This window comes from Thunnus albacares, chromosome 2 (assembly GCF_914725855.1).
Source record: "Thunnus albacares chromosome 2, fThuAlb1.1, whole genome shotgun sequence".
In the NCBI taxonomy this organism is placed as follows: Eukaryota; Metazoa; Chordata; class Actinopteri; order Scombriformes; family Scombridae; genus Thunnus; species Thunnus albacares.
In genome coordinates, this window is record NC_058107.1 from 13117098 (window position 1) to 13131774 (window position 14677).

General features: G+C 40.7%; 1 protein-coding gene across 5 annotated transcripts in view; it reads left to right on the top strand.

The window, feature by feature from the left end:
* Nucleotides 1–14677, top strand: part of rimbp2b (RIMS binding protein 2b) — an 82798-nt gene that overhangs the window by 51005 nt on the left and 17116 nt on the right. For 2 of the 5 annotated variants that reach the window (XM_044366385.1, XM_044366393.1), the window contains 10 exons: nucleotides 1276–1398; nucleotides 2800–2904; nucleotides 4924–4974; nucleotides 5483–5503; nucleotides 7239–7443; nucleotides 8387–8535; nucleotides 9222–9301; nucleotides 9999–10108; nucleotides 10188–11060; nucleotides 14053–14225. In XM_044366385.1, coding sequence (XP_044222320.1) covers nucleotides 1276–1398; nucleotides 2800–2904; nucleotides 4924–4974; nucleotides 5483–5503; nucleotides 7239–7443; nucleotides 8387–8535; nucleotides 9222–9301; nucleotides 9999–10108; nucleotides 10188–11060; nucleotides 14053–14225 — 1890 coding nt within the window. The remainder of the gene's footprint in view (nucleotides 1–1275; nucleotides 1399–2799; nucleotides 2905–4923; nucleotides 4975–5482; nucleotides 5504–7238; nucleotides 7444–8386; nucleotides 8536–9221; nucleotides 9302–9998; nucleotides 10109–10187; nucleotides 11061–14052; nucleotides 14226–14677) is intronic. The other 3 variants (XM_044366412.1, XM_044366420.1, XM_044366403.1) reach the window with 2 other exon arrangements.

Sequence of the window (14677 nt, forward strand, 5' to 3'; positions counted from 1 at the left end):
GCTGCAAGTGTGTGGATATTGTGGTCACTAGTTAATCTGTCTGTATTGTTTCATTTAAAATAACACAGCTATTTAATTATAAAAGGCAGCTGGCTGTACAACTTTTAAAGTCACTACATAACCAACTAACCTAACTTAACTCACCTAACTAGTAGTTATTTTTGAAAGATTCAGACACTTAACACTCTCTATTCCATCATCAGTTCCTTAATGTGAATAAAGTCATTTTTGGTCTGTGCTAATTAGCTCATGTATCATTTTGGTACATTGTCTTTTGCCCAGCACACCCTGTAGTGAGTACACTGTTGCAATTATAGTCGGCAGTGATGCATTTAATGTAAAGCTCATGAAACGGGTTTTATCATTACTAACATGGTCTTATTGGGTAATGGTGGCACAGATTTTGAGCCAGCCTTAAAGCTACTCTTTGTAGCTTTGACTGCTAGTAGTGCTATGGACCAATGTTTTGATAACACAAACATGATGCAATACATATTCCTGCTAATGGTGTCATAATATTCCACTGATTGACAGGCAGTCAATCAGCAGACACAAGCAAAATGCAGGAAAGAAGCAGACTGCATGTAAACAATGCAAGTTTAATTTTTTGTGTTTTGTCCCCCCCCCCCAAAAAAAACTCAGCTTTGTAAATGTTTCATAGGTTAGAAAATGCATTCAAGACATTTGTTTGGCCTTAAAGAAACACACTGTTCCTTTTGGTAAAAACACTGAATGTAAACTGAACTTTGTTTACTAGAGCACCTTTAATATCTTTAAACAGCAAAAGAACATATACACTAAGGTAGATCCAAAACAAAACATAACAGCTTGTTATAAAGAGAAAGGTAGCAGTAAATATATCCATTTATCCATTTCTGTGCCCACATTCTCTTCAGGTTTATAGGGTGAACTCCATATCTCACCATTTTATCACACTGAGGGGTGGAAATTTTAGAGTTTTGGCTCATTAAACTTGTGATTAAAGTTGAAGAATTTGAAAAAATAGGCAGCGCAGGAGACCTAAAACAGTGGAATTAGGGAATGACCTCTCATACCTACAAAGAAAGACATGGACATGCCAATATTCCTAAAAAGGCTAAAAATTTTCCCAGTTATTGTAAGACAGACACTGGGTATTGGGTAGCGGTGTGGAAACCAAATTAAAAATACTACTACTGATGAAACACCCTGGTTTTGACCCAAGGAAAACAAACAGTAGAGAAGCTACACTCTCAAACTCAGGCTCTTTGCTCCTTGCATGTTCTGTCTGCACAGGTGAAGTCTGAGTATGCCCAGCTCAAAGAGACCCTTGGTGCTGTGACGCAGGAGAGAGATTTAGCCCTGTGGGAGAGGAACCAGCTCCAAGGCAAACTGGAGAACCTAGAGCAGGTGCTCAAGGTGAGGAACCCGGCTCCAAGGGCAGGCATGACCCCACTTCCTGTCAGTACTGTGTGCATTTCTGGTAGTTCGTCTATCCCGGGACCCTAATTCAGGTGTTTTTACGGAGCCTAACCCTTTGCCAGTGCCCTTCCCCTACCTGTGCTACACTGCCTCCATCTGGTTATCTTCCGCTATACTGTCTAATGTCCCTGACATGTCTGTTGCCTTCCAGTGTCGTGTTGGGAGGTCTGACCAGGAGCTGTGAAAGAGTAGAAGCTTGGAGCAGTCTGCCCTTCCCCTTCCCTTCCTATTCCACCCTTTCATGTTTTCCCACCCTCCCTGGTCTGTCCCTTCCCACCTTCCCCACTCCCCCCTGCTAGAATTATAAGGTATCACTGCTACGTCTATCTGTTAGGGAGCAGTCCTGTTCAGTCCCATTCTGAATGCTTTCTGTCCACCTCAGTGGCTGTGCTTATCTTTCCCTTTATCCGTGGGCTGCTTACCAGACATACGAATGGTCACCTGGCTATAAGACCACAGCACTGTGGAATGTGATTTTTTGCATGAGGCAGGACAAAGAGTTTGGCTTGATGACGACAGGAGGGGGAGGAAGAGACGATAGAGAGACTGGGTCACCCCTCGCGATGATAATGTCACCTACAAGTTCGATGACATTACCTATCCTAGACCTTAATTTTTATTGGCATGAAAATGTCATTTGCTTCTTTCACCTTACAGTGTCGCAAATATTCACATATAGTGGGAACAGTGATGTGACTGGATGACACAGGCATATTGTGTTATGAAGAGCCAAGCATTCAGTCCCTTGTATTGTATGGCTTCTTTTGTTGTTATGGATGACCACAGATAAGTGAGCACGCTGCAGAGTTTGCTCACCCTTTTCATGTAACTTAAAACCCTGTATTGATCATGCAAAGACAACATCGCTGAGGACAGCTTTTCAAACAGTCCCAGTAACAAGACTTCTAACAGGTATTATGTTACCTAAAGGGGGCAGCAAACCTGACTGTGGATTGATGTAGTTTTTTTTGTTCACACAGCAAAGCATCTCTAGTCCTCATCCATAAGCACCTTTTGTGCAAAATTTGACCTGATCTCTGCCGTAGATCATTTGACATAAACTGTTGCCACATGGCATTTGCTGTGGCATAGTTTATGTCTTTCTTTAAAGGGTTTAAAGGTCAGTACACTGTTAACCAGCCTCTGTGTGTGTGATGTGTGTGTGTGCACATGTAACACCTGTGTTGTCTCTTGAATGTGGAGTAGAAGACTGGAGATGCATTTTGTGTTGGCTCCGTGCCGTTGGATTTTAGTTCCACTAACAGCAGCCCTCTTTATGCCCCCCCACCCCACAATCCTCCCTCCCCGGCTCTCCACCCCTGCACCCCCTGCGGACAGCATATGCGCGAGGCTGCGGAGCGGAGGCAGCAGCTAGAGTTGGAGCATGAGCAGGCCTTGGCTGTACTCAATGCAAAGCAGCAGGAGATTGACCTTCTTCAGAAGGTAAGGGAACTCAGGTTACATAACACTAACAGCACCAGAGGGTCAGGCTTTCTTGTTTGCCCAGCCTGTGCCTGTGTCACGGGTCAAAGAGCTTTTTGTCGGGCACCGGTGCGATACATACAAGTCCAACAAAGGTGAAAGTCAACTCAAAGACTTTATTATTAAGAGCACAGCAGAGAGTAGCACTCTCCATAGGCTGTGGCACTCACCTTTCTCAACATTTTCATCACTAGCACTACTAGAGCTATCCATCGTGCTGTATAAATAAAGTGGATTGGATTGGATTGGATCCACTTAACCCCATCCTTCAGCTGTCTATCACTCTCCAAACCCTGAGTGCTCAACTTTTCAGGAACACTCCTCTTGTTTGTTACAAGCGAGCAAATCAAACATTCAAATCCCAGAGTAGATATGACACTTTTTAGAGGCTTGCTCAAACAAAAAATGCTGGCCGAGGCCATTTGATGGTCGGGCTTCCTCCTCTGTGCGCTGGAGCTGACTGTAATGTCAAAGCAAGCCCGGCAATGTCTGAGATTGCTGATAGTGTGAACGTGATAAGAATTGTCACCAATGCCTTCTCCAAAAACAGTTTGTGTGTGTACCCCAGTGTTGCTGTTGCTGCAGTGTTGCTCTAACTTCACAGTCAGCCTTTCACAGGCAGGGTTCTCAGCTTTTTCTCTCATTAGCAGAAGCTCATTACTGCCTTATCTTCCTTCAGACACTGGCTGCTCTCTGCATTCTCCTAAATTAATTGCCTGCAAAGTAGATTTATGAAATTGTAAAGTCCACAGATGCTCTTCATATTCATGTGGAACACTTGTTTTTCTCAACAGATGTTCCTAGTTCCCAAAAGAAAAATTATTATGCTATGTTTCTATACAGTTGAGTTGTTCTATAATGCACAAACCTTATTCCCCTTGAATGCACTAGATTTATTAATTTATTATTGATGGAACATAAATTTTGTTTAAGATCATTTTTGTTTGCAGAGAACCTTAGTCAAAAATAATGCAGGAAACACTGTTTCTCTGACAATTTACTTGAAGTTACCACTATATAAAGAGACCTGCACTGCAATGTACTGCAGCCACAAATATATGTTAGCACTGGTTTCAGTGGAAGTACGAAGTATGTGGGATTGCAATGTCAGTTTACATACAGTAAATCAGATTCCAGCTGTTTGAGTTTGAGAACACTGAGGAAAGAAAAAAAACGTATATACTCCAAGGCCGAGCACCTTGTCTCTTCCTTTCTTCCCCCTCGTACCCGTTATACTGCTCTACATTTTTTGTAGAGGAATGCCGTTTGACATCGTATTTGCTGGAGAATACTGTTATCTGCTTGTAGAGTGCTGTCGGTCATTAAGTGCTGTTGGCTTAAATGTTTCAGCTAAACGTTGCATTTACAAATGTGAATTAAGAGCCTCTTTCAACTTTGCTAGAAAACTAAATTATTCCTCTAAAATAAAAGACCGGGGGAAATCAAGATAGGAAGGAAATTATACATTTGTGTGCCAGATATAACAATAAAATCTAAACATGTGGGGGTCTTGGTTTAGAGAGACCCCTGGTTTAGAGGCTCTCAGGCAAATGCTCTTTTCTTCTCAGGTGAGTGTACTAAACTAACTTACAAATGCATTCTCGATTATACTGTATGAACTGTCTTGCATGCCAATAATTGTTTCATGTAACTAATTGTTTTGACAATTAATTAGGCTGAAAAAAAAAAACATAAAATATACAGTAAAAGGTGAAAATGGTGTAAGAAAAGCTGCAACGTTGTTCCTTGTGCTGTCTGTGGTAAAGTAAGAATATACTTCTGCAAAGACCAAGGCACTGGGAGTATTAAATACAGGGAAAAGAAAGAATTTGCTGATAAGTTTCAAAACATCAGAGGAGTGCAAACAGAAACAGTGGCTTTCTTTTCAACCGTTTTCACCCTTTCTTTGGTATTTTAAACTGCAACTAAACTGCGACATAAATGAAACTGAACTGAAGCACTGCACCCTGTGTTTCCCAGGCTCAGGTTGAGGCTAAAAAGGAACATGAAGGCGCTGTCCATCTGTTAGAGGTGAGCGTCTGGACTCTGGGGCTGGGGTGGGAGGGTGGGAGGGTGGGGGGTAGAGGTATGGGGTGAGTGTGTTTATGTGGCTGCTGCTGGAAGAAAACAGACTAGTCAGCCCCCGGGGCAGACCTATGTATACCTAAAGCCATTTCCTGCTGTTTTTGACCCCACTGTGCTCTTTTTTTTAAAAGTTTTCATGCATCAAAATATAAATCCTTGGCTGAATGTATGAATTTCCTCTCACAATACTGTTAAATTGACTTATGCAGTACACTTTTAAACAGAACAGAGTTGTGTAAATAGCCTGAATCACACATGCTCATTATCTTTCTATTATTTCATCTTTCTATTAGCATTGTAGTAAAGTGATTCATGTGCGCGAGTGTCAAAGCAGAGGGTAGTTTAAAGAGTGCTTTTCTTTCAAGATGTGTATGAGTGATCACATGTGTAATTGTGCTTTATTTCTTTCCTACATCTCTTTTCACTGTATGGGTGTGTGTTTATGCTTATACAGAACCACTTGGACAGCATGCAGGTATTTCAGAATTGTTTTTATTTATTTACTTGATATTTATTTTTACACCTTTCCCAGTATAGTCAATAGGGTGTACAGTACCCCTATGTACTGGAGGTAAGATGATGTAACGCCGCATTGCAAACAGAATTATTCATCCCGATCTAAGTCTTGTATTGAGGATGAAGATAATAAATATACAAATGATACTCAAAAGGTAACATGAAGCATACATCAATTAAGAGCTAATCTGATGTGAAGCTTTTGCTTTTTGGTTTTCAGAGCTATTCAGAGCTGCTTCAGACCGATCTTTCATCGGGCTTTACTACCCACTCAGCTCTGTTTCCATTTTCCATCGAAGCAAACTCATGAGTGGGAGGCCTTTTTGACAGGCTTGAACGTGACTGACAGCATAAAGCGGAGGTCTCTCATTTGATCATAAATAAAAATTCAGCTACACTTGCTGAACAATTGATGAAAAGATTCGACTCATAAAATACAGTTTCTACAATATGCATCGACTTCAATTACAGACAGCTGCCTGCCTGGGGCCAATTCCACATAATCAAAGCCCATCAACACAGTGCCGTGTGCAAATGTAACTTTATAGATTTTCTAAAGTTGTTAAATAAAAACATATTTTTTACATACATAACAATTAAAGCACCAGACAAGAATAAATGAATGCAGGAAATGTATTTTGTCAGTTTTATCAACAAATTGCACTGAAAAGTTTTTTTTATTGTAGGTAGAGTTAAATGCTTTTAAGTCTTTCATCTAGATTACATAGATATTAGGTATTATATTTGTATGTTGATTACATAATTTACAGTATTTTTCAGACTATATATAACACTGTAATTTATTATCAAAGGATCACATAGCCAACCAGTGATGAATGTGATCCTTTTTCATTGCATGTACTACATGTTATCCAGCATGTGTTTTACTCGTCGTACAATACAGAGCCGTATGATGCTATTACAACTAATTCCTCTTTGTGTTAATACACTAACTCTAGTTGACGAATGCAGGAATTCCTCCGTCGCTCCTTTGCTAACAGCATGTTTATGTGAAGCAACATGTGCATGGAAGTGTTTTAACAGAGCAGCATAGAAAGTACTGTAGTAGCGGCATTGCATTACTCTGTGTTGGGCGGTGTTAAAAAAAAAAAAAATTCCATGGTAGCTGCAGTGACCTTCAGAGTATCTCTGGTTCAGATTGAGGAGTTGACAAACCATTATTCAAGTGAAGAAATCCTGCTCTAGCACCTGGAATTTCCATTACACCTGCCCAAACAAGTATGTTTTACAGTGTTACTGTAGAAGTTTCCTGCTCTGAAAACACGGTGTGGTTTGGGTATGCATACTGCGTCGGAGCTTCTTTAGTTGCAGAGTTATTAGTATTAGCTGTAGACGTGCATGTGTTTTATATAGTGAACTGTCAGTAGTAGCTACGTTAATTTCAGGATGTTTTTCTCTGTGATGACTGATCCACACCCTACAGTAAATCTCATTCCATATTCTATTTGTGTGTAGACAGTTGACGTATAGCATCATATACGTACCTACTGTACATATGTGTGTGCTCGTGTATTTTTGTGTGCAGAATACTGAGTCCTGCATCCTGTGGTTTTCTTATTTTCTCTTCTGTTGTTTTCCTTTGTTTCCCTCATCCTGTCTCTCCCTATCTGTCTGTCTGTCTGTCTGTCTCTCTCACTCCTCTCTCCGTTACTCTCCTCCCTCACCTTCATCAGGCCAAAGTCCGCGAGCTGGAGGAGAAATGTCGGACTCAGAGTGAACAGTTCAACCTCCTGTCAAAAGAGCTGGAGAAGTTCCGGCTCCAGGCTGGGAAGTTTGATATCCTCAGCACTGAACCCTTAACTTTATGTGAATCTCCTGGGTCACCCAACAAATCCCTATCCCAGCTCCTTAATGGACTGGCTGCCCCCATAGGAAAAGGTGCGTATTGGTTCTAATTGATGCTGATCATTTGAATTTTTACCATAATATCATTTTACAGTACGTTCAGGGCATTCAGTATAAGAATATAGCAAACAAACCATAAATATTAATGTAAGACAAGTGTTACATAATATAAGGGGTCACATTTTAAAGTGGCTGAGATCTCATTTCGGACTGAATAAACATAATTTAACAAATAAAAAAGCATTTTACTTGATGTACAGTAGCCCACTGTTAGCAAGGAGTTGTGCAATTGAATAAATGCGTAATTACTGTCATGCGGGGGCTACTGGGAGAGGAGTCAGTTTGCTGTGATGGTGTTGGTAACTTATAATCAGGTGAAAACACCACAGCAGAAATTAGAGGTCTGAGAGGAAAGGTTTCTGACTGAAATTGTAGTAAACACTAACTGTTAATGAAATAATCAATCATAGTGAGAAATAGCCTTTAGCTGGCAAAACTTGTTCTCTGTTTGTTTTTGAAAATACACAAATGCTTCATTAATTACAGTAGTATGTATTGTTCAGCTCTTGCTACAGTATGACGTTTTAATTTATTTCGTATGGTTACAAATAATTACAGACTGCAGAATATAGTACTGTAAGATATGTACGTAAATTATGCCTGCTTAATATATACGTTTGTAAAAATACATTTATTCAAATAGAGGAACCTTTCAAATGATTAAAATATTCAGATGCATGTATCAGTTATACAGTATCTGAAAGTTTCAAGTGTTTTTTATGGTTTTTGAAGCAGTGTAGATTGCTTAATATTTGAATGTCAAGTATGTTTTTTTCTCCTCTTTATCTCTTTCTGAATTGGAAATATTTTGTGGTTTAGTTGAGGAACTCTTAACTCCTAATATGATTTTATTTGTCTAATTGTTCTGTTATATTCTCATGTGAGGATTTGACAAGAAGCTTTGTTTGTTCCGCAGGCAATGAGGCTCCAACCAGCAGATCTTTGATATCTGAGTTCATTCGACCACTCCAGATCAGCGCAGACAAACCCGAGCTCCTCTCTGTCAAGCCAACATTCCTCACTCGCAGTCGAGCCAGCAGCCCAGCACGGGCTTTCCTCTCTGAGGTATCTGATAGTGTCCGTTTGTATCTCACATGGCTCCCGCTTGGCACATTTCTCCATTTACTCTATGTATGACACCCTTAGAGTAATTGTGTATATAGAGCAAAATGGGTTGTAATAAACTTGAAGCTGCATAAGGCAAGACTATCTGAACTGTGTAATGATGCTTTATGCTGCCCTGTTTACCTAAATAAAATCCTTTGTAATAATTTTGGGAAAAAAAAGCTGCTTCATTTTAATCTAAGTAATGTGTTTGGGTTGAACAAGAGAAAATCCACCCAGCAGTAATGCATGACGCCTCCTGGTTTTACCCATTCAAGCTGAATATTTGAGACTGACGACTGATGCAAAATATTTTTAGTGTGCAGGAGATGACAAATTGAAACAAATGAAATATCACGTGAATTTTGTATTTCTTTTTTTTTTTTTTTTTTTTTTTTTTTAGAAAACTAGTGATACCCTAGTTCACTACCCTAGTCACAGGTAGTGAGAACTCCAGCACTTTTCTTGGCATTTTTATACAAAACGTTCAAATGAGTTCAGTAGCCTCTTCCTCCACAAGATCATTTAAACTTAGAAAGCTTACTTCTCTGGTTTTCTTAATGTAAGGTGAAGGTCCAAATGAAAAGACAGAGAAAATGCATTTGATGTTGAAAATGAGATATTTGTGCTTTATTTGCCTTCTCTAGATGGACAAAGAGCTCAGCTCAACCACCAGGTCTAAACCGAGGTTCACAGGAAAGGTTCGTCTGTGCATTGCTCGGTACAGGTGTGTATCCTATATAATAAACACATTGTATTATTCACCTACTGTTCACAGCATAGCATCAAGCTCTATTTCCATCATTTTTATTAGATTTATAGTGTTCTCACTTTAGAAATATATTAAGTGGCTTAAATGCATAGTAAGTGCTACCAGGAGCCTTGTGCTAACAATGCCGAAACCCCCCAAATCAAAGTGAAACAGTTGAATGTCCCAAGAGAGGGCAATGGTCAACAAGAGAGGTGGCCAAAAATCCTGAAATACCTCTTTAAAATTAACTGGCTGCTCAGTGTAGACAAGTGATGGACAGGTCTTGCTGAGATTATTTGCTTTCTCTCACAGAGCGTTAAGTTGTGGTCTTAAAGATGATTCAGTGTTTCCATATCTAAAGAAAATTACCTGTCAGCACAAAAAATAATTGGAATCCTCAGAGCACAAATGTGTGAAACAGGGCCAGAGCTTTCAACCCACATGGTCCTCAGCTCTCTCTCTTACTTAAAAAACCTAAGTAAATAAATAAAAAGCCATTGATACAAACTTAATATTTTCAAAGCAGCACATAGTTTTTTCCTTGATATACATATTAGGGAATGGCAGTGTTTGACATAAAAAATTAAATTATTTTTAAAATTATTATTTTTTTTAAAAATGTGTGTAAAATATAACACTGACAGCCAAATCGTTCATGTTTTTTTTGCTGTAGTTACAATCCTTATGACGGGCCGAATGAGCATCCTGAGGCAGAGCTCCCCCTGGTGGCAGGGAAGTACCTCTACGTTTACGGAACAATGGATGAGGATGGCTTTTACGAAGGTCTGGCATCCCTTATCATTTCTCTCTTCTTCAAATATCACCACATTGCCAACTATCTCTTCTCCCTTTAATTTCTCAGGAGAGCTGCTGGATGGACAGCGGGGGCTTGTCCCCTCCAATTTTGTGGATTTTGTCCAAGATGAGGAGACACCCTCCGTCCAACACAGGGACACAGTGGCTAAAGAACCTGGCTACCTCAACCACAGTAGCCTGGGGACTCAGAGACTGGGGGTCAGCACGGGAATTGGGACAGGCATAAGCAGCCTGCTGTCGGACAGTAAACTAGACTGTCTAAGCACCAGCAGCTTGGGCATGGACCTCCTGGGCTCCTCCAGCAATGGGACAGGAACTTTGGATGTCAGCATTGACGAGGTCGGTGAAGACATTGTGCCTTATCCCCGCCGCATCAACCTGATTAAACAACTGGCCAAGAGTGTGATTATTGGCTGGGATCCTCCTGTGGTCCCACCTGGCTGGGGCTCCATCAGTGGCTACAATGTCTTGGTAGATAAGGAGGTGCGCATGAGTGTCCCCTACGGGGGCAGGACAAAGTCTCTTATTGAGAAGCTCAATCTAGCCACAAACACCTACCGGATCTCGGTGCAGAGCATCACAGACCGGGGCCCGTCAGATGAGCTCCGGTGCACTCTGCTCGTGGGAAAGGACGTGGTGGTGGCACCTTACTACCTGCGTGTGGACAGCATCACACAGGCGTCTGCTGAGCTCTCTTGGATGCCCAGCAACAGCAACTACAGTCACACCATCTTCCTCAACGGTGCAGAGTATGACATGGTCAAGGCTGGGGGCTACAAGTACAAGTTTTTAAACTTGAAGCCCATGACGGTTTACAAGGTGAAGGTTGTGGCGCAGCCGCATCAGGTGCCTTGGCAGCTTCCGATGGACCAGAGGGAGAAGAGGGAAATCTCTGTGGAGTTCTGCACTCAGCCTGCAGGTCAGCCTCCAAAACGTTAGTCACATTTTGACTTTTATCTGTTCAATTTAACACAGTAAGAAAGGGTGTTGGTTGGAGGGCACACAATAAAGTCAGATGTTCTTCAACCAAAAAAAGGTTGATACTATTTCCCTCATATGCATTTATATCAATCCAGTAAAAATACAAATTATAATTTAATTGGTTATTGTGCTTTCCTTAATAATGGTATTAGTGGAAAATTCTATGTAAATTGCTGTATTATTAATGCACTAATGCTATAATCGCATTTAGTTTCCTTTATAGAGACTTCGATTTTATGATAAAAAATGTTGTATTTCCATCTTTACTGCAATGAGCACTATGTGTTGTTGCCTTATCTTTGATGATTGATATTCAATTCTATCATCTTTTTTTAAGATATAGAAAATATCAATTGTAAATGAAAACAGAGATTAAATTGCTTTTTTCCCCGAAAAACGTGCAGTCAAGGTGACATACTTTTTTCGGCCCTTAGTAGTGTCTGCAGTCTTCCTCTTAGGCTGCATACTGCTCCATCAACCTCCACCAATAACATAGTACAGGCTGTATGTTGCCTGAGAAGCAAAACCCAGGGCAAAAAGAACTTCACAGCACTTTCTGCTGGTGTAAGCATAATTATATAATTCTAAGTGGTAAAAGGTAATTGCTGTGAGCTCACTGTAATAACTGAAGACGACTCTGATGAGTGTATCAAGAACTCAGAGGGTCTCTCATCTGGATATTGAGAGCTGGACAGTCAGATGATGCTGTTTGGAGAGATTTTAGTGAGTTTCAATCCGAAACTGGAAAAGTATGTGGAATAAAAAAGTGAGGAGGACAAGCCGCCCCCTTCCCCAGAGGAAATTATGTCCTTGACAGCAATTCAGTGACTTTTAGTAGTAGTGTCTGTTTATATAGCCAGACATGTACATTTTCGGTTAAAGTTGTATTTATGATAAAGAGGCAGTGTTGTTCTCTAGTTCCCCCCCTCCCCAATCTGATTGCCACTCTTGTAGTCTAATATTCTGTTCTGTCTCAAAGTCATCTGATAATCCACAATGAAAGCCATCTGATAATTTACATCCCACACAGCAATCTATTTATTTACCCAGCGACACGCTCCAGGCCCATTACATTTACAAACCTGACAAACATCTCAGCCATTTTCTTTTTTTTTTTCCTCAGCCACTTTTAGATTGCCCCGAAGGACTTGTGTGTATGACTGCGATAAGAGACACGCATGGTAGAAACAAAAAAACCCAAAAAAAGACAAGTGCAGTGAGAAAAACATCCAAGAAGCATTCGCAGAATAGAGCTACATAACTCTGGAAACAAGAGTCTTTTGAAGCCAAATTAGTGTAAATAGTGAGCGTTGACCTCCCATGAGGGGGCTCGTTGACGCTCCGCTGTTGCCAGCGCTAACTTGGGTCTTGCAGCCTGACTCTCCTGCTATTGGAAATCTTTTAAAGTGAGAATGTAATGAGAGTCATTCTTGTGGTAGACAGTGTATAGATACAGCGTAGTTTGGCAGATAAAATATAACTGACACATGTATCGTTGAAGGCAGCAGTTCTAAAATTACAGACAAACAGGACACTGCAGAGAAATGATAGAATAATGAATAGAAAAAAGGGTGAAAGAGAGGGAATGAAGGGAAGACAGAGAGAGAGAGGGAGGGAGGGAGGGGGACAGAGAGGGAGTGAGGCTGAAGTTTGAATTGACATTTTCTGTTGGCAGCTGACGAGCTCACATGCTGAGAGTTCATTAAATGATCCATCTATTGAACATGTTAATTAGAGGCGTCTGAAATAGTCTCAGTATCTGTGGTGGACGACTGTTGTCAATAAGGAGGACAGTGTCTGGAGGCTCTATATTAGGCTTTCACACTCTGCATGCTTTCTTCATACAAGCGACTTCATTAGTTCCTAGCGATACATTTTTATTAAGATTACTCACTACGGGGCAGCCCCCAGTTTCCTGCCTGTCTTGTTTGCCGTTTGTGTCCAGTATTAATAAAAGCAGCTGCACTGAAATATTCATTTAAACACTCATTTCAGTCCTCAGAGTCCTTTTTTTTTATGATGGGCATATTTTAAATATGACACAAGGAAATCTCCAAACAGTCACCGCTGCTGTTCCAAGACTCTGTGTGTTGTCTGCTGACGGACGGCGTAGAAATATGATTAAGATCGCATTTGATGCAAATTCTCAGACGTGCACAGCTGTACATTGCAGCTCGGAGATACTGCTGACTGCATCTGCTCAGCCTCTCTCACTGTGTGACTGCAGGGGAGCAGCAGCACTGCACAGATGGGTATGTTGTTTAGTATGCAGGCAGCACGGACAGATTGTGGAAAAAGCAAACTGTGTTTTTTTTTTTTGTTGTTGTTGTTTTTTTTTTTTTTTATGCTCCATAGAATATTATCAGCGAGAATCTGGCAACAGGATATTGCTGTACATACAGTGATGGCTGAATGTTGGCAAACGTGGCTTTTTCAACCAACGTTATTGACTGCGCCCAGTATGCATATGAATGAACCTCGGGACACGCACCGTGAATCTGCACAGAGATGAGCGAAAATATAACAAAATCATCCTGCAGATTTGCAATATTTAAATAGAGTGAATGCTACAATCAGCTGTCACTGTCTCATTGTATCACAGCACATACCAGCAGTTCATTGCAGTAAAAGTGGAAATGCTTGTAGAAATGTTATAAATTTAAATTCATTTTCTGCCAGATAGTATTAAAGTTATTCCTTTTAGTATACATTGCGTTTGAAATACAATTTGTGTTGATACCCCCAGGTTAAGCTGTATACTTTAAGATATATAATACAGTTCCCACCGCATGAGAATATCCTCATTCCATACCACTGTGAAAAGGTTATTGAATGTGCTTTGTACTGAGGTCAGCACATTATTTTTTGATCAAATAGGCAGAAATGGTTCAGCCACTGTTCAGCCACTCTTTCTTTCTCTCCTTATTCAGTGTGTGTATTGTGCTCCCCAGGGCCCCCTCTCCCTCCCCAGGAGGTGCAGGTCCAGTGTGGTCAGACGCCCGGGGTCCTGCAGGTCAGATGGAAGCCGCCGCCTCTGACGCCTGCAGGGACCTCCAATGGGGCCAGCGTGATTGGCTATGCTGTTTGCACAAAGGGACAAAAGGTACCAAAATGTCAAAACAACTCATTTTTCTGTAAGTCTTGCAATACAGGTCTTTAAAAAAAAAAAAAAAAAAAAAAAAAAGGTTGTCTTTGCCATCCTCAGTGGTGACTTCTGTGAGCAGTGCTCTATTGCCATCTCCTGGAGAAATGAAATAACGTTGATATCCAGCCCCCAGGGACAAGAATTAAACATAAATTCACTTAGAGAGTTTTTAAAAGGCTCCACTGTGCTACGTCACCACATCCCATTTCCACAGAGAGTCATTGCGTTTGCCACAAATTAATATTTGACCATTTTCTAACAGGCCTGAAGTGGGAGCCATAGTTAAAAGTTTAAACATGTTCATTTTATGTGTTAGAGCTCCAAGACTATGAATCTGTCTGTCATGATAGTTTTTAAGGAAAACAGGTATTCATCTACAGCTAATAGGTATAAGAGCAACGAGTGAATGT